The following is a 26,340-nucleotide window of genomic DNA, read 5'->3' as shown; positions in this document are numbered from 1 at the left end:
GTCATTTTTCATTTCTGGCTTTACTTCCTCTTTCCTTTTCCTGAAATAAATCCTAAAGAATCCACTAAGTAACAAAAGCTCTAGAAAAAAAATTCAGTAGGTGTAAACTCTGAATGGTTTACATAAAATTTGAAAAGGATCCAACCTGTGATTTACTGGCTGTTTAAGTAGGACATTTTGAATAATAGTAATAAATAAAGTCTGGCCAACTGATACCATATTTTATGTTCTCTTGGTTTTCCCATGTATGTATAAAACACAGTTAAAATTGGTTTTCAATATTTTGTACAGAATAAAGACCGTAGTAAATATCTAGCTTCTTCCCTTAATTCCTAAGACTGACAATGGAAAGATGGTTTTTCATTATGTAAAGCAATAAAGTAGAGGTAGGATTTGATATAAATCCCCCCTCCCCTGATAACCCTATTAAGGAAGATCTCCTTAAGAACTATTAAGGAAGATCTTTAAATAATAAGTCAGCCTGAAAAGTGACTTGAAAAATATTATGTAGATATTCTCATTTCTAAGATAAAAATCACTAAAGTGCCAGTAACTGAGTTTTCTCTAAAGTTTGTTTTCCTTCTTCCAAATAGTGTGTTATTGTAGAGAGTCGACTCATTCAAAAGTCTTCCAGGTTTTTCCATCTTGAAGATCTGTGGAGTTTTCATGGTTTGAAATTCTCAGAATGAGAAAATAAGCCAAAACAGAGTGCCTCTCGGTGCCAGAATTAGCTGTAGTGCTTCATTCATTCGTTCTTAGAGCCTCCCCCTTTTCCTTTCTTCCAGGAAAGCAAGGAGAAACTTCATCAAAGACTCCACTCCATTATCATCTGAGTGCCTTGCAGAAAGTTTAAATTCCAATATGGTACACATGATGGTTTCTATCATTCCATGTCATGTTCACAATAATAACTGGTTTCCTTAATTGGTAGTGACTCTTAAATGAAATACTAATGCTACACTCAAACTACATTAATAACTTAACCACTTTTTTTAACCATTCAAAATATTTCATGTTTTTCATAAATGTTGTTTGATTTATTTCCCATTCATGTTAAATGATGTAATAGATTAAGATGTGTTGATCTTACTTATTTGGATGCAAATCTTCCAAACATATGATTTGGGCATCACATTTTATTCATGATTTTTCACAGTTAAGTTGAAGTCAGTTAAGTCATACTGTAAAATTGTACTGCTCAGGATTGTTTAGGAAGAGTTCTCTTCTTTCTTTGAAGGAGATCTGCAACATCTGGTAGGTAGATGGAGAGTGAATGGAATGGGGTCAAAGGCATGCATGTGGGGATTGGAGAGGATGCTGTTGGAAGGAGCATCTGTGGGAGGAAGGCGGTTCAGAACACAGTGAGCCGGGGCAGGATCTGGTTAGTGGTGCAGGCGAGGGTTCATTCTCAGGAAGCTAAGTCAAAAGGAATCTAGAGCTTATAAATAGTCTGGCACAAGATGACCTGGGTACACTCAGGAACAGGCGCTTTCGCAGGAGCCCCGAGAAGTGGCCGTTTCACAGAGTTAGAAGACAGCACAGCCTGTGGCAAACACTGGAAATGTGGGCCTGAACTTTAGATATGACAAGGGTGAAGTTCAAGCTCAGATCTAGGGGAACTCAGATACCCATAAGTTATCAAGAGCTGAATCTACTTTGAACTACATTTGTTTCAGAGACTAAAACAAAATTAAACTTTCAAGGGTTATGGTAAGTGACTTAATTCTAGGACAGGAAAACGATGGGAGGATGGGGATAGGAAAGTCCTTATTCTTAGGACAAAAGTACTATTTTGATGATTTGGCATTGAATACAGCATATGTTAATGGAAGAATATTCAAAAAGCAACATTTCAAAAATCACAGACCAAAGAGAATGAAGATTTATTACAATGAAAATGTTGGCATTATGTCAGACGTGTGTGTGTGTGTGTGTGTGTGTGTGTGTGTGTGTATGTGTGTATCCGAATTTTAAACTGCAAAGGGTCAAACAGAAAATGCTCTATTTTATTTTATTTTTTGTTATTTCATATGAACTGTTTACCATCTTCACATACCAGATTAATCTAGAATTTTTTGTAGGAATTAAAAAAAATATGCTGGTGAGAGAAGGACCCTATTATGCTAAGGCTCCAAATCTCCGTTTGGACCAAACCATGCCTAGTTTGATAAAAAGTCTCATATATCGAACCTACTTCTTCTTATGTCTTTCAGTAAAGGAAGAACAAAAACTAGCCCAAACCAGTCCACACTGTGGATTTCAAAAAGCGCGAGAAAAGAAAGTGGCATGGAAGTATAATAATTCATTGACTTGGCTCCAGAAAAGAAAACAGTTTTATAGTTCTGGATCTGTATAAGGAATGACATCAGAACATTAGCTTGGAATGGCTTGAAATCGCAAAGGATCTGCAAGAGGAACTGTAAGCTCCCCCTTGAGGCAAATAGTTAAATAATTTTTCTATGTTTATTTCATTTACAAAATATGCTGTGCTACTGTTGGAGTGAGACATGCTTATTTTGCTAACTGATGCACCCAAACTTCAAGTAAGTGGAATGGATCATGCAGATAAAATTGCCGTCAACACATCAGAAGAACGTGGGTTGGAAGGAGTTATTTTTGTTTTGTTTTTTTACTTTCCATAGGTTGTAATCTAGTTAACGTAATGTAAATTGTATTGAACTTTACAGTGTGCAAAAATATTTTACCTTTACATAAGTGTTTGATAAAAATGGACTGTTCTAATATTTATTTTTATGGTGTTTCATTTTTTAGTACATGCTATTTTGATTAAAGAAATTCATCACCGTTGTCATCTGAATTCACACACATATAAATCTATTACCATAGAAAAAGTTTTCTTTCTAGAAATGGTTCATCTTCTTCCAGTTTCTCTGCATTGGGTCAGACAATGTGTAGGAAATGTCTTCAGAACTAAGAAGCTATTTCATTAACTCTGGTATTAATCTACTCAAATATTTTACTTAGAGGCAAGACTTGTCTAATTTCAATTGTGCAAGACATGTGCCTTACAATTATTTTTAGTTTAAAATTCAACAGATTTTGTATTAACTTTGGTAATAACTGTATAAACAATAATATACTCAATCTAGAACACAAATGTGGCATACAGAATATAAATCATATGTCTTCACATGTTGCCTATATAACCAGAAGTAGCTCTCTGAGGGTTCTGGAATCAATTTGGTCCCTCCCTTGCACAGAAAACAAAGAGGGTTGTTTTGGGGTCTGGGATTGCAACTGGAGGCAGGTAGCTGCACAGTTTGCCAAAGAAGGTTTTTTCTAGCTGTTTAGCCTCTATTAGTGTATAAAGGGGTTTTACAGTTGGGGTCAGGTGAGGGGTCACATTGGTATGGAGAGAAGCACAGCACAGGAAAGAAACTATGAACTAGAGTGAAAATGGGCTGGAGGGCATCAGTGAGCATGTTTGTTATTGAGGGTTTGGCTAGGAGAGTAAACTGGGCCTCCTCTCTGTCTTATCTCCTAGTTTCTTTCAATGCTTGTGACTCCTTCTCAAGAGAGAGTTGTAACTATCTGGTCTTCAAGTGTCCCTGTGCTCCTTTGAACCAAATAAAAAGTTCTTGTTTCTGAAGAATGATCCTTGGTGGTGTCTGAATCTCTCTAGTGCACAAAACAGAGATATTTGCATCAATACGTGAAGAATGTAAGCAAATTACTGTTTACAGGTAGTGAGAGTGAAAGTTGTGGTCAAAGAGCCTTTGAAACCTCATCTTTTTCTGGTCAGTCTTTTCAGTTAGATAATAAAGAGCTTTTCTTGATTCAACTCACAACCAGAGTTGGTTGGCAAAACTAAAAGGCAAAACAGAAATTAGTGGACATTGGCCTCTTTTCAACTGCTCAGACACCAAGGGAAAGGACAGCTGCATTCTAAGCTTAGATCCACCCACATTTAGCACTACTATTTCTTTTCTTGGCTACCCATCTTTCTGGGCAGAACGAGAGACCAGCTGCTGGGGTCTACCTCTTCCCACCAGGCTCCCATCCCGCATTTCTTCCTTTCAGCAGGACTGATGGAAGGAGACTGGGGCCTTCCCAATTGTCTCTGCCACCTATGCCTACAATAGCTGTACCAGGAGAGGCAAAGCTATGGGGAAGGGCCTTGGTTTTGGCTTTTATCTTGATCCAGGTCTGGATAACTCTTCTGGTATTAACTACAAAATTCATAAGTTACTACGAGTGGGACAATGAACGAACTACGAGTGGGACTTTGTTAGAAGATGGCAGTGAGACTGTCTCAAGGGTTTCTTAAACTTTTAGCTAGACTTTGAAAAATAAAATGGAGTACATGGTGTGTGTATCTGCTGTGTTTGTATTTTCAGAGCATACTGCTAGTATGTGTTTTGAAATGCAGGTGAATTGTGGAAAATATTTCAGGTAATACAATCAAAACAACACACCCTACCCGTGCTTCTCCATCCTTCCTAAGTATTAGGAACAAGGAACGGGAAAGGTCTTAAATAAAAGAGTAGTGTGTTCAGGGACTCCTGATTTTTGTCCTAAGAATACAATTCCACAATTGGTTACCAGGAATTTGTAGTCCTCACTCATTTGGCCACACATTCTTTATATGATATTGTTCTCCCTTTCTCTGACCCGCCCCAAAGAGACAGTGTTTTACAACAGCCCATGATTATCTGTTGTCCCCTCTTGCTGAACTTTCAGGCTCACTCCCTCCTACAGAGTGGTCCCCAATGCCTCTTCAGTAAGTACATCAGTAATGATCATTCCTTTTAGATGTAGCCCAAGTTTTGTTTCTTCCATAAGGCCAATCTACACTGCTTGATTCCTTCTTTCAACTTCTTTAAACCTTATTCTCTCTTGTATTACTTTTGACCATATAGAACCATGCCAGAATGTGTGTGTGTATATGTATGTGAAGTAGGTATGAATTTTGTCTTTCCTAATAAGTCAATAGAGTTTGTGTAGTAAGCTAAATTGAAATTTGCACTTACTCTGGAAATGATCCAAGAGATTAAAACAGTGAAGCAAATTCATTTATTCCACATTTTTGGCTGCCTACTGGGCAATTCAGCTGTATTTAAATAAGTTTTTCACATTTAGATGCATCCATTATAACACACATAAATCAGAAAAATAAAAACCATTTTAATAGTTAATGCTTCTTTGACATGTCTGATTATTTTTTTGAAAATTAAAAAAAAATACTAGCTTGAAATAAATGGACAATATGAACAATCCAGGTAAAAATGATCCAATAAAAGAATTATAATATCAGTTAATTTACCTTTTATTTTGATACAAGGGCTGTATATAGACTTGTACTTGTTTGCTGTTTAATTAGCTTATTTGAGAGGAATGTGCAATCAATTTAGTACAGGTCTATGACATCAGCTTACAATACCTATTGTTTATGAGTGGGGAAAGCCATTGAGGATATACTCAAGATGAATTGGAAATGTGTTTGGATAGAAAGGCAGAAAGACTACTGAGATTCCGATAATAGCAACCTAAGCTGGAACTAGATAATTCCAGCAGTTTATTCCAAACAATAACAGACCCAGTACAAACATTTTGTTTCACTTCTTTTCCTAAGTTTGCTTAAGCTATCTGAAGTCTATAATATATGCTTTCAATAACATTCATTTTAAATATGAGAATGCGATACAAATAATGATTAAGAACTAAGGAATTATATCTCTGAAAGAATAGCTGGTCACAATAAAACCAAAATGTATTGTTTTAAAGTTACTTAGTATTGTAAAGATTCCTTGAGGTTTTTTTGTTTGTTTGTTTTTCTCCCCCCAGGATTTCAGTGACTTAGGGAAGAATAAAGGCATTTAGAAACTATTTTTTACAAAACTCTCGATTTCCACGCTACTTAGAGTGGAATGGGACAACTGGCCGATTTTCATGTTTGGTGTCAGAAACGCTCTAATGGAGAAAACTTTGTATCCATTCAGTGAACCTTGGGACCCGGACATACACCCCTGGGCGATTAGGCCGAGCGCACTGGTATCCGAATGAGGTCACACCAGCCAGGAACCACCTGTTGTTTTCTTGGCACATTAACGGTCCTCCTGAATCCCCCTAAAGAGTAAATTGCAAAAGAAAATTGTAAGTGTGTGGTCAATTGATATAAAAATATAAATAAATATTTCTTAGCAAATCAAATAAAAAATAAAGATCAAACATATGATTTAATCACAAGTCACCCGTATAGATTCTTGCCATCACTCAGGATCAAGAATAGGAACATTTTGCTGCTCAGTAAGGACCCAGAGAAACTGTGATAACTTAAACATCATTTATATGTAATTTTTTTAGAATGCATTTTTATAGCAAGAGTTTCCTTACTTTAATTATGACAATTTAATGGGACTAAGACATTCTGTAAGGCACAATTACGAGAAGCACCCCACCCAAAGTATATATTAAAAACGGATTTTTTTTTATTAAAAGATATATTCTAAGTATTATGAAGGGCTTTGTAGAAAAGACAATTACTCCATATTATGTGCTTTATAAAAACTGAAAACACACGTAAAGTTGATTTTAGTTCTCTTGGGTAGCATTAACTTTTTGGCATTATGACAAATGCAGTCAGATTTAAAAAATGTTAACATTTTTACTAAAACCGGCAAATCTATGATATAACTTCTAGGGATAGGCACATGTATTTTCATCTGAGATTTCAACTGACGAGGAAACATTAATTTTCATAAGTATTAATTATAGTAGTTCGTAGTCAAGTTAATTACATAGATTTTTCTTGGCACATGACTGTTCCTGTGTAATGCCAGTGGACAGGACAAACATATAGTACCACTAGTTAATAGCAGAATTGACAAGTCTTTTTTTTCATATTAATTGTACAAAAATGTTAATCTCTCCTTTATTATGCTTTTGAAAGTATTTCAAAATACACAGCCTTGTGTATTTTGTTTGAAATCATTGGTGGAATAGATTATTTCAACCCAGGCTTGATATTAGTAATATCCTGAGAGACATTTTGCCTGATTCTCTTTGGGAACCTACATTTAAGGGAAGTGTCTATAAAAGCATCTTTTCTTTCTTGGGTGCAAAGGAGCACAAATCGCATTGGCAACCATAGGTTACCTCTATTGTAGATGTAAGCAATGTGTTCAAACTGTTTGAATGAGGGCACTATGATTTTTATTTCTGCACCGTAAGCCCTTAGTCCCTCATATGGGTTCAGAAATAGTAAAGGGACAGTATCAATCCAAGGTAAGAATAAATACAGGCTCAAAGTTATATGTGACTTAGAAATTAAAAATAAACCTCAACTCTTGATGTTTTTAGAGTCATTTGGTTTTCTTCATGTTTTCTAAAATAATTAAAAAGTTTTAATAGACAGTGGAAGCCAGATACTGATTACAGGAACAAGGATTTTAGGTTACCCAGTTCATACTGGGTCAGCTGCAATTATTCAAAGGATCCACCAGCAGGCTTGGTGCCCAGTAGCTTAGGGGTGTGTCGGGTCAGGAGACCTACATCTAATTCTTTCACTTCCGGTCTTCTGTTTGTACCGTTTCAGTTCAGTTATATAACCTCTCCTGGTCTGAATTTTCTGATGTGCTCAATGAAGACAGTGCCTTCTCCCACTATGTCAGAGATGTGTAACTACTTTGACAATATGAGTGCATGTGCAGAACATAAAGCAGTAACCTAAAATTTATATTTCCCTTTAGGTGCTATATTTGTAAAGGAAAATAAAATCACTACCTTCTTTGACTCTCTGAGTATAAAGGTTGATGACAACTTTTGTTTAGAGTATTGGTTCAGAAACTTTGGATTACGGCAGAATCATCTGAGGGCATGTGGAAACACACACTGGTGGGCCCCACCTTTAGAGTTTCTGATTCAGCAGGTCCGTGGTGGGGCCTGTGAATTTACATCTTTCACACGTTCTCAGGTAATGCTGATCTGCTGGACTGGAGACAACACTAAGAAGACCACTGCTATAGAACAAGGCTCTGAATGGTTAGCAAAAGGGGTTGGCTCTTTCTGCCATTCACTTAGTTTTATATGGAGAGGACGTTCTACAGCCACTCCTGGTGCCTCAAAATCCAGACAACTGCCTCGCAAATGTAAGCCTTTGGTAAGCCAGAAAAATATGCAAGACTGTGTGAATGATGAAGAAGACAAATTCTTTGACACTGTAGGGGAAAAAATAATGCTTCAAAGAACTTACTCAAGTGATGTGTCAATAATAACACATTCATAATTTTAAATAGCGTATTCCTATTTAATCAGTCCTTCCTCTTGTACAGCAGTATTAAAGTTAAACAAAGAAAATCATGGGACTACACTATTGATTACTCAATCATGATAACATATTATACAAGGTACTGCCTTGTGGGAGCTGTCATACTTGCTAATGAATAACATGCTTAGACTCTAGAAATCAGAGCCAAATATAAGATTTCAGAGATCTGGCATGGGTTACTGGCTTAATGTAACCCTAACATCAATAGCATCAGTATTTTCTACCTTGTGCATGGGGTGTCTGCCACACAACCCCCATTAACTGTAATTGCAGTTGTACAACTGATTTCCCTCCTGAACAATAATTCTATAAATCTCCCTCTAAGTGGCAATATATCTTACCTTTAGCACTCTTTTCATTTCAAGAAGAAAGTATAAAGTCCAGAGATTAATTTTAAACATGAAGAAGAAATCTATCCTATTTGTCTTGAATTTGCAAGTGTTCATCAAAGCAGAATAAATGTGAACACTAAGCTGAATGTTTAACATGACTTGAGACGTTGATTTAACTAGAGGATAAATACACAGATTCATCTGCTTATGTGTCTGTTAAAAAAGTCTTATATCATGTCAACTGCTTATGACATTTTTGTGTTCATATATAGCACATATTGTTCACACTCTGACAAGTGAAACCGTTTTCCCCTGGTATAAATGGCTACTTCCGCATTTGTAATTATTTGTTTGCTCAGTACTGCTCTCCGGTTTAATCTAATCCAGTAGCAGTTAGAACATTAATATTTTATTAATTTTCAAATAAAGAAAACATGCCAGAAAGTTTATTTAAAAGTCTCATAATAAAACTTACTATTTGTGAGTGCTTACTTAGGGCCCTAGCAGTGCTATCTCCTTTAAACCTCTAAATAAAACCTGCGACTTGCCCAAAGTCTCACCAATAAAGGTCCAATAACAGTATCCTGAGCACAGAACCCATGCTCTTCGAGACCACTCCGTGCTGCACCTAAACATGAATTGTAATTCTAAAATTCTATCAGAATTTGCTTTTTCATTTGTTGGGTGTACGTGGATTTCATGTAGCTAATAGGTGGCGACATTATTTCTAGGTGGTAAGATGTATTTTTCTTCACTGAGGGCAGTGTGTGGGTAAGAGTTTTCTCTGAAGGTCACGCATGTCCAAAGCTACTGATACTTCAGATATACTGCAGTATTGACATGCCGTGAATTCATGTTACTACATCTCTAAAATGAAATGTAAAGGATAATATGAAAATTCTAGTAGAGAATTTCCAGAGCAAGGGTTGTTCTAGGCTCTTAAGTTCTGTATGTACCTTCTTGTGAGCAGTGAGCCGAAAAGTGGCTCTAACCAGGCTATCCAGGTTGGTTTTCATCCCAAAATTCTTTCAGGTCACTGGACATTTGGACCATGCTCTGAATCTGGGTTGAACATTAGAGACCGATTGGCCAGACTGGTCCTGAGACCTATTTTTTTGTTTGTTTGTTTATTTTAAGTCTGCATAGAGTTTTAAAGAACTGAAATTTGAAAATAAATGCTTTCAGCGAAAGTGTACCGTTTCCAGCTCACCCACTACTGCATCTACCTGGGAGTCTCCCACATTCACATTTTATACCTTGTCTTTAAAGACATCTGATTTATAACCCTTGTTGGTAAGAATTAGTTTTGTTTCTAATGTTCAGTACACCCAGGAGTAGTACTCAAACAGTCCACAAATCAAAGCAAAAGTCACAGTTTTGTAAAAGAAAAACTGAAGTTAAGACCCTGATGGTTTCTTTACTCCCGCATCATTGTTCAGCAATGAAATCATCATATTGCAGTGCTTTCTGGATATGGAGGGTGAGCAGTTTTACATATCTACCTGGCAAGAATCTACTCCTCCTTCCTCGTAGCCTGCACACACCATATTCTCTGTAATGTTATATTCTGGCATCTGTCGTTGGCATTTCTCATTTGACAGAAGAGGAATAGGAGCTTCTTGCAGTATGTTGGCGGTAGGACCTGTTTGAAATGGATAATACGAGCCAGCCAGTCACAAGTGATCAACACGCATCATGGCATGATCCACCATCAGTCTTATGTATTTCAACAGTTCCCCCTCATTATCTAGTACTGTGCGTATATGTAATGGAACTAAATGCTAAACCTTGTCCTTTAAAGCACATAATAAAGCCCATCTATGGATTTTGCCAAATGGATAACAGTAAAGCACTTCTTTAGGACCCAAGGGCTAGCAGGAATAGTAGATTGGATTAGATGGTCTTCAGGCATTTTCAGTAATTTTAAATAGTTACATTGCTCACGGGGGGCAGGGGAAAGCCCATCAACACAAAGAGTTTCATTCATGGAAATGAGCAGCAGCTCAGAAATCCAGAAGTGCTTTCCATTAGGCACCTGAGCAGGTGCTGCTTCGTAACGGCATCCATGTCCTCGTGCGGGTCTGTGCATGAGCAGGTGCACACTGAACAGAAGACAAAGCTCGGACGGGCTGTGCCCTGGTCTAAGGGCAAGCGGCTTGTCATCCACGTGCAAGTGAAGAGAAAGCAGGCATTTGGGAACTGAGGGTACTTCTATGCTTTTTACAAAATGACTCATCTACTGGAAGCATGAATCTCTGTTTACTGAAATACCAATCCCAGGATGGAAGGGAAACACGCAGGTGTCTAGTGCCCCAGAAAAGGTACATGAGCACTTTCTAATAATTAGCAAATCTATTTAGCGCCTCAAGAGAGGCATAAAGTTGAGGATAGGCTAGTACATATGACAGCCAGTGTCGTTGCAAAAATGTGACTTCATTTCCAGTTAAGTTTAATCCACGCACTAAAAAGATAGGAAATGTGTGTGTGTGTGTGTGTGTGTGTGTGTGTGTGTGTGTGTGTGTGTAATTTAGGTTCAAAGCAACATGTATAACTCAGTAAATGTTTAAGAACTGGTTTTCAAGAAATAAAGCCCCAATGTGTTTTGTCTGCAGATTTGACTGGTATATACACTCCAACCAAGGTACCCGCATGACAATGAACATGGCATTGGAAGAAGATGTGTATGAAAAGCTATTTCCAGCTGGTGCCAGTGGCTCCAGCACCATTCCATGGATGCTTTATAAAGTTTAACAATGCACTTTAAGTTTAGAATGTGAATTGGAGAGGTTAAGATTTAGGAGAAAAATCAGCTTCTCACTGTCATCCATTCTATGATGGTCAAGGATGGGCTGGAGACTTTCATTGTATAATAAAAATCAAAGCCAATTTTGCTGCTTGTTAAGGAATACAAAATTGGTTGGGTGTAGAGTAAAACAGTTTGGTAAGGAAAATTTGAGCAGTGCTCTTATATTTGATATTTGTCAACGTGAGTTGCCATGAGAATAATTGAGAATATACATATTCACACAAAAATAAAAAAAGTCAGTAAATTTATTTTAAGTTTACTAATCGCCTTAATTGAATCAACTTATATCACTTCATTTCTTCTTGGTAAATAGTATGTTCATGGTTTTTCTAGTGAATTACTCAGTGTAATATACATAAAAGGGGGAAACTGGGATTTTATAAAGTGAAGTAGCTGGAATTGCCATCACAACCCACAAAGTATTTAAACATGAGCTGACCGTTTATTTCTAAATGAAATTGATCTCAGATACAGAATTTTTTCTTGGTTCTATACCACTTCTGTACACCTTTCCTAAGTCAATTAAGTGCATATTTTTAGCAACAATAAGTAAACATGAGCCAAGTTTACTGAGCTCTGAAAAAAATATCCATTTCTTATGGAATGAAGAGTCATAAATTTATTTGTTATTGGATAATTTGTTTTGAAGAGTCTACATTGTGGTCATAAATGTCTTTTAGTTTGAAGTCTGAGAGAGAAAATATCTATCTAGGAATCATTTTTACTCTTTAGATTTCAAATTTAATACATCATGCCATTTCTTAAGTGGAGGAAATACAAGAACAGACAGTGTTTGACTTCTCTACACTTTATGGGCAGCAGACATGAGAGGCATTTTCAGCAACACAATGGAATTGCACTGGAGACCCTTTGTCGGAATCATCAGGCAAAGGTTTGGCTTAGACTTTATGTTTTCTTTCACAAAAGGAAGGAATTTCAGCTGTGAACGCTTAGCTTCTGGGACTTGCACCTCTCTACAAGATTTAAATATATTTTAAATAGAATTAAAATTTGTAAATATCATGGACCCTTTGGTTATATTCATTTTAATAGATGTACCTTTTCTCTGTATCAGAGTGTTTATAATATCAAAATTAGATATTGAGCTTTGGAAATTTTTTTCTTAATGATACAAATATACATGTGAATATAAGCCTGACAGTGCTTTTAAGAGATATCACAGAAAATTATGTTAGAGTATAAGAGTCATAAAAAATGTTGAAAATAGTCACAGGATAGGGCAATAGCATATTTTTTTATAAATCAACATTTTCTGTTTTTTGACTGAAAATTTACCTTGATGTACAACTCTCCCCCAGCCAGCAATAGCACAAATTCTTCCTGGGGGAAAAAGTTGGTTTTCTTCTGGTAAGCAAATAGGTTGGATATAATCTGGAAAAACAAAACGAAATCAGAACAGACACACATGCATTTCCAACCAATTTTAAAAATCAGTCATTTTCAACACTTCATCTAAAACAACTTGTAATGTTGTTTTATTCAATTTTTTAGACATCAGTCTTGGGGGAGGGAAGCCTGTCAGAGCAGCACTTTCTTGACATGGATTAGGTACCACTGGTGGCCTTTTAGGATCCTCTACATTGTCTCCTAATTACTCTTTTGTAACGTAAACACTGTCTTAGTTCTGGAGTTAATCATTTTTATTTTTAAATAATTACAGTACTCAATAAAAAGTAGTTCCGTGAAAATCTGGGTAAGACTGTTTTTCAGGATCAATTAAAAGAAACTTGGGCAAATGTTCTGAGTTTTTGTTGATTTTCCCCACTTATCTCTACATTAAAAAAAGCTGTTAGGTGATGGTTTTCGTGGGTACTTAGGGCAGTATTAGCCTTGGTCACTGACTTTTAAAACCCCTCTCCTACAATTTCCAAGTCATCTGATATTTATTAAGCACCCACCACATGTAAGACTTAGGGCAGACACAAAAATGAATCAGATGTGGTGCTTAACTTCAAGGATAGGGCCATAGAGCTAACTAACCCCAGTAACAGTCTGCTCTTGCTAAGTGCGGGAATACATGTGGAGACCGAATTCCACAAGAGCAGACTTGGCAGCGCTCCCCGGGACTGGCATTGGAAAGGTCTTCAGAGTAAAGGATGGAGTTGAGCAAAGCCCTTCAGGATGGCATTCACTCCTCAGGTAACTTCTTGCATTTTATCTAGGTACTTGGAGGAAGTCTTCCATCTGCCGCTTTATTAACATTAGTGAATCTCTTTTTAAAACTTTATTCTATGAATTGCAGTTCTACTTCACTTTACTCTTAGAACATATATGCTCTTCTCTCAGTTTGTCCTTCTCTGGCTATTGTGGCAGATGGTCCCGCCTTTTCTTTTACTTGAGAGATAGAGGAAGCATGCATTACAACATGGCTGATTTTTCTCTGGGCTGCTCCTTTGAGTTTACTGTTATAGAGGGTTCTGAGAGTTTTATTCTACTGGTCAGCCTTCTCGAAAATTGGATTTCAACACCTCGAGAAGGTAATTTAATATATTTATCTCCATTCTCTAATTCCATGTAAATGATAACAATTTCTAGAACAAATTATCCAACTGTTACGGACCATTAATGCATTGGTACTGGTACTATTTTAAGTCTGATGTTGAACTAACTTGGCAGATATAAAGTGACTAAAAGTGATTTCTTTTACCTGTGTAAGTCACTTTCAATTCAAGGTGCATCATGGCGATGTCACTGTCCTTTCTCCGTTTATTGTAATGTGGGTTGATGACAATTTGATCTATCACCCGGGTCACTACTTGTGGAGAAGTCAGATTCGATGTCATATGCAGGCCTAGGATTGCTTTCCACTTCGATGGCTTTAAATGTCTCCTGAAGATTATAATAAAGAAGTATCAGAAACTCTCCACCCACTGCAGTTACTTTCTAGACATCTTCGTTTAGGACATTCCCGTCCTAAAATGTCCTTGCATTTCTCCAAAGGATTCTTCCTGACAAATATTCCTTTAATTTTTATTTTTCTGAGCCTTAATGAGTGCAAACCTCTATCACTTCTCTTAAATCATCTCTCACTCCTGACTGTGGTTCTCACTTTTGGTTTCATGGTAGAACCACGTGGAGTGCTTTTGAATATTACTGATACCTGCTCCCTTCTTCTCTATCTCTGATTTAGTGAGTAGTCTGAGATGGAGCAGGGAAAATGTTACAAACTAAATTTTAAGTTAAATCTTCAAGTTTATTATATGTGGCCAGGGTTGCGAACCACTCCACTGTGGATATGGCATCTTGGTCCGGCATTTATTCATGGGAGGAGGCTTAGGAGCCTTCTCCCATTTAGGAGTCACCGAATTCACACAGAGTTAAGGTAAGCAATAAAAGCTATTGTGATGATTATATGAACTTGAGTAATTTCTATCATATGAACTTGAATAATTTCCATATGCAATGAACCTGAATAATTTTCCATACACAATGTTGGCCATTGATAATGTATTGGGAAAGGATAACACTTGTGTTACAGGACAGATTAAATTGGATATTATATTTTGAAAGTGTGCAGGGACTTTTAAACATGTTATTGGCCGGCAACATCATCATTCCAAGAAATTAGCAGTGAATAGCTGGAATTAAGACAATTAAACCATATTCACAATGAAGTCAAAATTCAATAACTTCAATTATCACTGAGCTAGTGATTTAATTCTTAATGGTTACAAATGCCTAGTGTACGGTGGTGTTGGACTTGGTGGGGGTAAGTTAATTACATGGACACAGAAATGTTTGTGGAATAGGACTTGAGAGATAAATGCAAATAATACATGTTGGACAGGTGTTTCCTTCCCATAGTGGTACTTATGGATGCAGGAGAAATAGAAACATGAAAAAGAGACGATTATCTATGTAGTACAAAAACAATTTTGGAAATCATTAATAATGTGTCAGATTAATGTTGCTGTACATTGTATTTAATAAGACTGGTAACTTGAAGCACGTATGTTTAATCCTCACAGTTTGTAGTTCATGCATTGGTTTTTATACTCAAAACCTTAAAATAATGAGAGGAAATGGTGTTCCTAAACTTTGTGTTACCTACAAGCTCTCTCATTATTATTTATGTTTATAATTATAGTTATTAGATGGGGTACAGTACTTACAAAAGAGGTAAGAATTTGGGAGGTTAGGCACTTTTTCTTTGAACTGCATTATTTTATTACTGATTTAAATCTATAGTAAATAAACTATATATCTCTGAATTTCTATTTGATTATATCTGAAGATAAAATATGTAGAAAGTATTTAAGGAGACAATCCTATAATTTTTTATAATTACATGTACTCTATTAACTTCCAAATAAAATCTAAATAAATGAGCTCATATTCCCTTTGTGCAAATTTTAATAGCTATTATATTTATTATATTATTATATTTATTTAAATATTATTATATTTAAATGGTATTATTATACCATTAATATAATTGATATTGTTTATAATCTAAATATTAACATAATACATTAGTTATATAAAACACAATTATAATGCAAAATATAATATCTATAAATAAACATTAAATGAAAAATAGACAACATGGTGTGGCAAGTATAAGATTAATTTTTTGTAAATATTGAGTAAATATATAAATTCATTGTGGAGTAAAAACATATAATTCTTTAAAAAGGAGTGATCATTAGTAAATTCAGGTGACTCTAACCATCTGAACTTACGAATGCATTCCAGCCATTTGTCCAGCTTCCTCAGCCATAGTCCTAGGGCCTCTATTTTCTTTTCTTTTCTTTTCTTTTTTTTTTTTTTAATTATTTCTTTTCTTTTTTTAATTATTAGTTTCAGGTGTACAAAACAAGGTAATAGTTAAACATTTACACCCCTCACAAAGTGATAACCTCTCTCCCCCCATCTACTACCCCTCTGACATCGTACATAGCTGTTACACTATCCTCTATGCTGTACTCCACATCCTGTGACTATACATATATTAAGTCATTTTCTTTTTAACTGGTCTCCCTGGTTTTACTCTTGCTCTTCCCAGCATCCTCATCGTCACACAGCAGCCTGATTAGATAATGTCACTCTTCAGCTTCCCAAATGGCCACATCCCGTTTACCATGACCAGAGCCTAAGATCTGGTCCTGCCTACATCTCCTGTCTTGTTCCTTCCCCGCTGGAGGGCTTCTTGAGGTTTCTGTTTTTTCTACTCTAGCCTATAATATAAACATTACTAGGGCAGGGACTATGTTGTTCTCTAGCGCACTATTATCCCAGAAATTTATCCCGTGCTTGGCATGGGCTTGCTCAGTCAATATCATTTGACTGAATGACTACATGAAAAACAGGAAGAAATGCAGGAGCATCACCAGTGGTCACATATAAGAGCCAGGTAAAAAAGAGGGGAGTTCTATATCAACCCACAACGACACAAGTGGTTACACAAAAACATTAAAATTAAATTAAAATAAGTTTAAAAAAATTAAAGAATGGAAGATTGGCAAGAGGCCCCTCTATGGATAATTTCACCGTGGATGTATGTCTATTCAATAGATATGATCCTGACTGTAAATCTATAAATGACTGCCCACACGACAGAATGGAAAGTAGCTGCTTCTGCAAATAGGGATGGTGAATGACTGAGAAGAAGTATAAGAATAATTTCCAGGTGACGAAAATGTTTTATATCTTGAAAAGTGTGGGTTACAGAGGTGTATGCATTTTCAAAACACATCAAGTTGTACACTTAAGATTATGCATTTTGCTATATGTCAGTCAGGGAAATGGAAAACAAATATTAAACTCTAGTTGTTAAGTTTGTTTTATGCAGTGGTCAGGTTACTGGATCTCAGACAACTTTTTGGGTTCTAAGCTTGAGCAAATCCATAAATATTTCGTGGATAGTAGGAACAAGGTCTTCCATTATTGGAGATAACAGTCACAAATATAGAAGGAGAAGAGACTAGACTCCACCCTGTGTTATTTATTTTAGCTGGAACTATCATTTTGAGTCATGTTTTTATGGGTATATAGTTATTGAGAGGGTTGAGGAGCAGGACATAAAAGCAGTAGCGATGAGTATACAATCTATTTTTTAAAATTTTTACTTTCTTAACAATATCTTGTTTTTTAAAATGTAGAAGGAATTAAAATTGGCTAAATAGAATGGGGGTTTCTTATAAGCTTGAGTTGAGGGCCAGGGCAGGGAAAGTACAAGATGAACCTGGAACATCTTATTTTGCCAGAATGTAAAGCAGTTCTCAAAGAATGAGGATATATCAAGACTGATAAGGGAGCAGCTGAAACGGTTTCCCCAAATATAAAGACTTTCTACAAAATAACTTGATTCGATTAAAAAAAGTTACATCAGAGACAAGAACGCTAGGAAGGCTAAGAAAGACAGAAAGATAGAAAGGCTGACAGAAAGGCTATTTCAGATTAAAGGATATGAAAGAGGCATAGCAACTAAATGCTGTGCATCATCCTGGATTGGTTCTTGGTTGGCAAAAATACAAACAAAACAAAAACTTTGTAAAGGACATATTTGGGACAATTGATAAACATGAATACATACTGTAGATTAGATAACTGTTTTGCACTAATGTGCAATTTCCATGATTTTCTGCAATTATATAAGAAAACATCCTCGTTCTTAGTAAAAACACATTGAAATATTTAATGGTAAAGGAGCATACTGTCTAACCAACTCCAAAATGATTGAGAAAAAAATTTCTCCTGATTAGAGAGAAAGAATAAGAAAGATTTTACAGCATAAAATTTAAACAACTGGTGAATCTGGGTGAAGTTATAAGAGTTCTCTGTGCTATTAGTGGCATTTTTTTGTATGTGCATATTTCAAAATTTTATCAATATGAAATATTTGTAAAATAAATGTGTTGAATGTCTCTTGACTTTCTAAGCAAGACTTAGGCTCTTATTTCATGGACCTTCCCTGTGCAGGAACAGCAGCACAATAAAATTTCCATTGCACATTGATATTCAGAGTATGCAAAAGTGTTGCTGCATATTGATTTTGTCCTGACAATCACCCTAGGAGGTAGATACCCTGTAAGCACACTATAGATGAGGCTACTGAAACCCAGAGATATTAAGTCCCAGGAAGTCAGTAGCAGAGGTAGGATCAAATCCTGTCCTGTTGTTCAAGTCAAATTTGCATTTAAATGATAGCAAAGTTGGCCCATAATTTTCAAATCTCTATTTTAAGGTTGGAAGAGAAGACAAGTCAGTGATGGAAAAACAGAAGAGGCACAAGGATATTTAGGGTCATCTGGGAACACTGAGGCTGGATGGGAATGGGAGTGTGGACAATAAGAATAAAGACAGAGAGGAGCTGTTTGATTAAACCATGTTGCCACCTGCAGGTTAAAAGACTTGGAACAGATTTACAGTGAAAACAAGTAATTTGTTTAATATTTCAGTGAATTGTTTCCTTTAATTCTTCCATTTATGTATTACGGAATTGAGCTTTTTCACTGCAGAGTTAGGATTTTTCAAAGACAAACAATAGGCAGTATTAACATACTGGTAAAAAATAGTTTTTGATCAAATATCTGAAAACATATCAGAAACTGTTTTGCTTGGTTAGAGACAGTAAGTACAAAGCAAGAAACTGGAACTCTCGGGAACTGGCGAAAGATGAAGTAATGACCCTGAGTGGCTGAGGAGAGTAAAATGCAAGCTTGGTGAGGATAAGTCGGAATTCATCACAATTCTATTCCAGCTTACCTTTGCTTGTGTTCAAATTAAAACTGGGTGAAAAGACATTTTATGTCATATATCACTGAACATGTGTTTGTATTAGGTGAAACTGATGTGTATTTGTGTATAAGTCATGTTTAGCAGAGGATGGGAAATTTGACTGCTATTGATGCTTGTTATGCTATGGTTAAAAACAGATTAAAATATAATTATCAGGAGACAGCAAAGTCAGGAAGGAGCACTTTAGATATGGTAGAGGTTGTTTAGTCCCTGAGTTATAAGGCTTAGTAAGTACGAGTGGAATCGGAGAGCTTTAGATGTAGATGGGCAACACCATAGACAGTTCCTTTGGTGGCCTAAGCGACTGGCCGACCTGTGATCTGGTTGAGGTTCCTCATTTCCAAATGCCTAGGATTAGGAATTTGAGTTTTACCTTCACTCTAATACAGTGGATATTTAGGTGTAGGCAGATCCTTTACTGCTCATTCTCCCTAGCCCTCCCTAGCTCCCAAACAACTTTCATGACTTTCTGTGTCTGACAAATTTGTCTCCATCTATCCATAAACTTTCAATGTCTGTGTTGGTAGAGATTACGGTTTTTAATCTAATTAACTGTGGCTGCATCTTCCATTCCTGAGCACCCTTGGTTCTTTCCTCAGAGATTGTGGATGCCGGCTAAGGAGAAGCTCATTCTAATCCTCACAAGTAAGGTCATTTTCTGGAGACTTCTTCTATTAATTAGTGACAGGAAATCAGCCTAGGTCAGGGTTTATGACGACTCTATGAGAAAGCTACCAGACATGTTGGAATGGAATTATCTAAAGAGGTGGCGTCTTTCATGCAGAAGCAGAGAATTAGCATGTTCTTGGGCCCAGGAATATTTAGTTTCTCTGTGTCCTCTCTACCCACTCTATTTTCTCCTGTGAAATTGCTTTAGGAATGACTGCTTCTAGAGAGAGAGGATAAATCCTAAAATTCAACATGTACTTTGACATGTTAAAAAAAAAAGAAAAGAAAAACATTAGATATGGTTGATATTAGTTCTAAGTTTTAGTTATGGGTAGCATTAAAATAGGTCTGACTTGAGAACTAGGTAAACATTTTTATCCTAATTCATAACAAAGTCCTGACACATGAAATTTTAGAACACAATTTGTTTGCAACTAGAGGACTATGTACACATGCTTTTTCTGATACTGACAAATTGCTGACAATAAATATTGGCCTAATTGAATGATAATCAGCACAATATATACATTAAATACTAATTTTACACCTTTAAAAATGCCTACTTTATGAGTAGGTAAAAATTTCAATTTTTATGTAAGTAAGAAACAGTACTTGATGTAAGTACCTAATGAAGAATGATTTCGAATTGAACTTACTCTGTTTTTATATATGACTTTAATGAGAGAATGACTGAAACGTTTATAATGTCATAAACAGCAGGAACATTTCCCTGATGGGATGGTTTTGTGAGGCTGCGTGAAATGGGATACACAGTGTCTGCTGAGGTCGTCTCAATTGGAAAAGTACATTGTGGCGTCACACTCACCCGTACACGCAGTGGGCAGCAGACACCAGCCAGTTGTTGCTGACGAGAGAAGCGCCACAGAGCAGTTGGCCGTTATAATACAGAGCAGTGAGCCAGGGCCAGGCTCCTTCTTTGGCGTTACTTCCTCCAACAATCTTTGGGCTGACTTTTGGAGCCACCAGTTTTTGTCCACATGCTATTAACATAATTGAAGAAAGAACATCTATTTTATTTTGGTGGATTTCCTCTGACCATGAAAATTGAGTGGATTGCTACAAAATAACTTCAGGTGACATACCAACTCTATTCAGAATTTTAAACTGAAGGCTTGGAGGAAAACATGACAAAATATTTACTTACATTTGTGATTACATTGTAAAAGAATCAGAGAATCTTGTAAACACTGTTTACTGCAATAGAAGAACAATTATATTTCAGAAATTGTGCACCTAACATTTTAAAGCAAAATGTAATGTAGGTTAGCATACATTTTTTAGTAAAATGGATTTTTAAATGTATGTATGTATGAAATATGAGGAGGCTGAAATGCACAGCAGAAAAATCTTCAGTTTAAAGTCTATTGAGCTGAGTTTGCATCTTTAATTCTACCACTTACACTTCATGTGAATTTGGAGTTGCTCAATATCCCTGAAACTCACTTGTGTCATCCATAAAATGGGACAACTTGCTTTACTGGAATTTTAAAGAAATAAAAAAATATTTTCAACGACATTATTATTGTGACTTATACACAATGAACACTCAATAAATCATAGCTATTGTTATTTTGCTTGAACCAACCTTGGATTTCATCATTCTATACTGCAGAATATGCCTCAATATTCCTAATCAGACAACTATTCAGTGCCTTTGTGTGTGAGGCTGTGAACTTCATTCAAGGAATTCAATGATGGATAAATCACAGGTCCTGCTTTCCAGGGAGGTAAATAAATGAATAATCAATAATAAAATAAAGTCTAGGCATAAATAATTTAAAAACTCACTACCTGTTTAAATATTTGGATACCAACTTTTTCAAAACCAAGAATTTCGTTTTAAACTAAAATTTAAACGGAAGTTTTAAAATGTGTTATACTTACCAACCACTAGAGATCAGTATAATACAAGGCATTAAAATACTTGCCCACACTCCTGATGCAGACACTGCAGATACTGCTCACATTAAAACATGGAGGCACACACGTCTCCTTTTAAACATATCTACTTATATATTTTACTACATCTATTGTGCATGTTGTTTAACGGCTTGAAATTTTAGGGAAAACGGAAAAAAAAACAAGATCCAGGTGAAATCATAAGTAGAATTAAAGGAATTTAGTGTTTCTAGAACATACATGATAAGGTTAATTTGAAATCACATGCTTTAATGTGGTCTGATTGACATATCCTTTGGAATAGAAGATGATTTCAAGTGCACTATATGGTGTACTTACATCTTATCAATAAACAATGTGCATGTATGTGTAACTATCTAGATATAGTTATATCAACATGTATTCATAATTCCTCAAAGAAAAAGCCTCGATTAGCTCCCTTTCTATTATCTACTCATGGCTGAGAGAGAAACAATTTCTAGGATCTTTATAGTTTCATCCAAACTCTTTCTACATCTCTCATACTAATCAATGAAAATCCATATTCAAAATGGTTCATCATTCTTAGGTATTGACCAATGCTTTATATTCTGTGGTATGTATAAAACTCATGAATTTCCTTTTAGTAAGCACAGAAAAGTTAATAACTGTTAAGTTGATTAAAATATTAAACTGGACTTTGCACCTCATTCTTCATGCATTTTTAGTCAAAAATTTCGTGCACAAACACACACATGCAGTGTCTCAGTATAGAGGAGGGAGTTGCTGAACCTCAGTCAGCATGAGCAGTGAATCCCCTCTTTGTCCTGGTGTATTTACAGAGATTGGAGACAAATAAAATTACTGTCCTGGGCTTTGGTGCTGGAGTCAGAGCTAGGTTAGCCCTCTGCACAGGAAGAACATCTGTCGTGACCTTGTGTTTTTCTCTCAGCCTAGTGGGCAATACTGTGATATAAGTGGATGGGTTTATATAGCTGCTGTATTGACAAAATGAACTAATTTCTCTACCAATATATGCCCAACAACATGGCCTTTTTTCCTGTTGGAAAGGCTATGCTTTTTTTTTTTTTTTTTTTCTCCTTTCCAGAAATGGCTATTTAAGGTGAGCTGTTGCCTGGGGGGATTTAGAAGACAGCACAGGAGAGTGAAAAAGTAGAGGGCTTTGGAGTCGGACTGACTTGAGTTAGAATCTCTCTGTTGCTTGAAGGCTTTGTGGACTTGTCCAAGTCAGTTTCCAATACCAGGCTTCTGTTTCCTAACCTTCCGGTGGAGCAATGCAATCTACGTCATAGAGCTTTTGCATGGACTGGAAATAAACTCCGTAATATTCCTACCACAGTGTCTGTCACATGATAGTCTTTCAAAAAAGGGTTTGATAACCACTTTGTATCCTGTATCTAGCACCGTGCTTATAACACTGCGTTGATCAATATATATTATGTCAATTTTTCTTTGACTTCTAGGACTGCTATTGAAGTAGTCTGAAGAATTGGAAGAAAGGGAAACCCAGTGCTGGCAGCTGCATGAATCGTACATTTACAGTTATAACAGTTCAGATTGCTGGTATCATGTTGAGGGGCGTTACCACAGTGGTGGGAAATAGTAATCTGAGTCTTGCATATGTCTCCCAGTAGAAGAAAAAGGTGGGGAAATAGGTCAGTAGATTTTTCATAATTGGAGGAATTATTTTCCTTGATATCTTCTTCCTTTTCTTAGTTTTTATTATCACTAGTGCACAGTTGTTTTCATAAGTAACAGTTTTCACAGAGCAAGGATTATTATTGTAATAATCTCTGCAATAAAAAAAATACATAATAAATTAACTAACTTACTAAATAAATGTATATATGACTGATTTTCACTAAGATGGCTAATCAAGGAAGGGATTAAGGGACATTCCTGGCTTGTTGATGTGATGAAAGGTTAAAGCATCTGTGTCTATAGATGGTGTCTCTTTCAAATAACAAACACGTAATAGGGACATCAAAGTAAGATGATACTGGCATTTTGTTTATATGCATAGAATAACCTAGTTTTTCTCTAAAGCATGAATTTAATTAAGGTGAGATTTTTATATTTTGTCCTTTGTTCTTTTTCTCATCATTCTTAAATGTCTATAAGATATAAATAAAATAAATTATCAATGTGCAAACTGCTCAAGATCCATAATAGTAAGGTGAATTTAGACATGCCTTATAGAAAGGAAATCTAGAAGTCCGCTTTCTCCCTGGCAGATACTTTGCTTCACACCTTCTGTGATTAATAATCCCAAGGCCCCAGCAACCACTCATATAAAACATTCACTTGCAAAGTCCTTTGGCACTGAAAATTCTCCTTCATCAATTTGTTTTACTGGTTGAGCTCAAAGAAATGGTAATGTTTCATGGATAGCTGAATAATTACATAATTTCATTTTCACCATTATGTGTGTTAAAGGAGAAACTACAAGCTAATACACCAGCAATGACATCTTAAATCTTTGTCTGTAGTTATGGCTGCTTCTTGCAGTTTCTTTCTTCCCACCCACAGCTGGCCTTGAATGGAATGGCAAGATTCAGAAGTCAGTTTGAACAAAAATTATCATTAATGCTCAAACAGGAGAAATGACATAAACTAGGCTGAAACAGATCTTTGAATATGAAAAAAAAAATGCTGCTTGTTAAAACATGAGTAAAAGCTATAAAAGTCAACCTAACTTTAAAGAGCAAAAGAGAATATGTAGGCACCACTAAAAGTCTGGGCTCCTTCACTTAATAGTCATGCTCTATTTGCTAAGGCAGAAAAAAGATTTTATCCCAACTCTCACAATTTCTTTCAATGGGATTTACTTGTTTATGAATCTGAGGGTAAGGATGAAAAGGATATGGAATTAAGACTTATGGAATCACTATCAGTGTGTTAAACAATTACATATACGATACCTCATTTGACTGTCTTACTATTTATATGGGGGTTAGGCAATGTGATCAGATAGGATCATTTAGAGACTATTTGAGATTACCTGTAGAGTAAAAAAGTTAAATTACTTTCAAGATTATATTTGTTAAATTACTTTCAAGGCTAGTATGTGGTGGAATTAAAATCTGGCTGGATTAAAAATCTATCTTCTTTTCAGTCCCTGTACAACAAGTCTGAAAACAAACTTGGGACCCACCTTGGTGTTAGTATCAAACTGCCATTAGGTGCTGTGTTTAATGTTACAAATGGTCCACCTCCAGTGGAGAAGACTGGCATTGATGAGTTTCCACTCCTAAGGGAAAAAAACATACACACACACACACATAGACAAAACAAAAATAAAAATACATAACTAAACTTCTAGTTATTTAATGCAGTGTACATTAGAAGAAATTATGGAATACCATACAAATAAATCAACATTTTAATATAAAACTTCAAATGTTTTGCTATATAAAAGATGGTACAAATTAGTAGAAAAATCACTCATAATGACATAAGTGTAATTTTAACTTTTGCTTAATACCTCTAGTTCTTTTTTGCATACTAACATATTACTTAACAAAGTTAAAATCGGTGCCTATAACTGGGTGCCTGATTTTTTCATTTAACTTATTCACATTGTCCAATAGTGTCCATAATGATCAATATTAATGACAATCTCACAGAACTGCTGAGCCATAATTTATTAAACTTTATTCCTGTTGAATGTAATTCATCTTTACAAAAATGAGTGTTGTCTAAGAACAACCTAGAAAAACGAAATATATGCTTACCTTTCCAAATGTCACTTTGCTCTTCATATTTCATTCAATTCAACACCTAACAAGCCCTGATTTAAAGCCAGAAGCTATGTGATTGCTCTGAAGAAGGAAGTAGGGAGCCTGGACCTCCAAGTGTCAACTAGTGAGCCAGAATGGGATGGAGAAAGAGACACCTTCATGTGACAAAAGCCACTATATAGTCCCTAGTCTTCTTTTTTCCCTGAAAACCTATTACGTACATCCATGCTCTCAGCTGTGAGTCTTCATTGAAGATTTCTGTCAATTATCCTGACTCTCTTCCCTAGGCTCTGCTGGAGACTCTCAACGTCTTAACTCCTAATCTTGTTTCCTGCCTGTTATTTTTATTCCAGATTTTAATTTTCGTACAAAAGTATGTCTTTCTGCTAGAAACATCTTGATTCCTACTATCTTCTACTGCTTACAGGGAGATGTCTTTTTGAGTACCATGATAGACACACCCATCGTCTTGTCAAAAGAAGGATCAGTGTCTTCCCCAGACTAAGTCAACACTCACCCTTTTCTATCTGTGTAGAGGGAATTTCCAAGGAACACTTATAACTGTTATGAGCAATAAGAAAGAGGAAAAAAACCACAACTTTTTTGGGGGGTGTTTCCTCTCTCTTTCAGGTGAGACAATACCTTAAAGAAATTGAGACTGTCTTGCACCGCTCATCACTGGAACAGTGGAGTCTATATTTAAAGTCTCAGAATTTAGCATTTTGTACTTTTTTTGTGTGTCATTTGAAATACTAGATTATATTTTATTGCCGATTTTGTCAAAGTTTTTCAATAAATGATTAATTCTGCATTTAATGTGCAAAG

General features: G+C 35.9%; 2 protein-coding genes across 8 annotated transcripts in view; one reads left to right on the top strand and one right to left on the bottom strand.

Annotated features, from left to right (window-relative positions):
* CHODL (chondrolectin) overlaps positions 1–3,616 on the top strand; it is a 237,247-nt gene extending 233,631 nt beyond the window's left edge. For 3 of the 5 annotated variants that reach the window (XM_088794175.1, XM_074326602.2, XM_019731926.3), the window contains exon 6: positions 2,214–3,616. In XM_088794175.1, the coding sequence (XP_088650301.1) occupies positions 2,214–2,298 (85 nt within the window). In that variant the 3' untranslated portion in view covers positions 2,299–3,616. Of the gene's footprint in view, positions 1–785; positions 865–2,213 lie in introns of all 5 variants that reach the window. The other 2 variants (XM_088794174.1, XM_074326616.2) reach the window with 1 other exon arrangement.
* Positions 3,617–4,646: 1,030 nt separating this feature from the next.
* The window catches only part of TMPRSS15 (transmembrane serine protease 15), a 111,824-nt gene continuing 90,130 nt past the window's right edge, over positions 4,647–26,340 (bottom strand). For all 3 annotated transcript variants that reach the window (XM_088794172.1, XM_088794171.1, XM_088794173.1), the window contains 7 exons: positions 24,930–25,025; positions 21,021–21,070; positions 20,682–20,856; positions 14,094–14,275; positions 12,722–12,817; positions 10,122–10,261; positions 4,647–6,087 (listed from right to left, as the gene is read on the bottom strand). In XM_088794172.1, coding sequence (XP_088650298.1) covers positions 5,932–6,087; positions 10,122–10,261; positions 12,722–12,817; positions 14,094–14,275; positions 20,682–20,856; positions 21,021–21,070; positions 24,930–25,025 — 895 coding nt within the window. In that variant the 3' untranslated portion in view covers positions 4,647–5,931. The remainder of the gene's footprint in view (positions 6,088–10,121; positions 10,262–12,721; positions 12,818–14,093; positions 14,276–20,681; positions 20,857–21,020; positions 21,071–24,929; positions 25,026–26,340) is intronic.

This window comes from Rhinolophus sinicus, chromosome 17, assembly GCF_057876585.1.
Source record: "Rhinolophus sinicus isolate RSI-liver-muscle chromosome 17, RSI-T2T, whole genome shotgun sequence".
NCBI lineage: Eukaryota > Metazoa > Chordata > Mammalia > Chiroptera > Rhinolophidae > Rhinolophus > Rhinolophus sinicus.
This window is presented reverse-complemented; position numbering and strand designations above follow the sequence as displayed.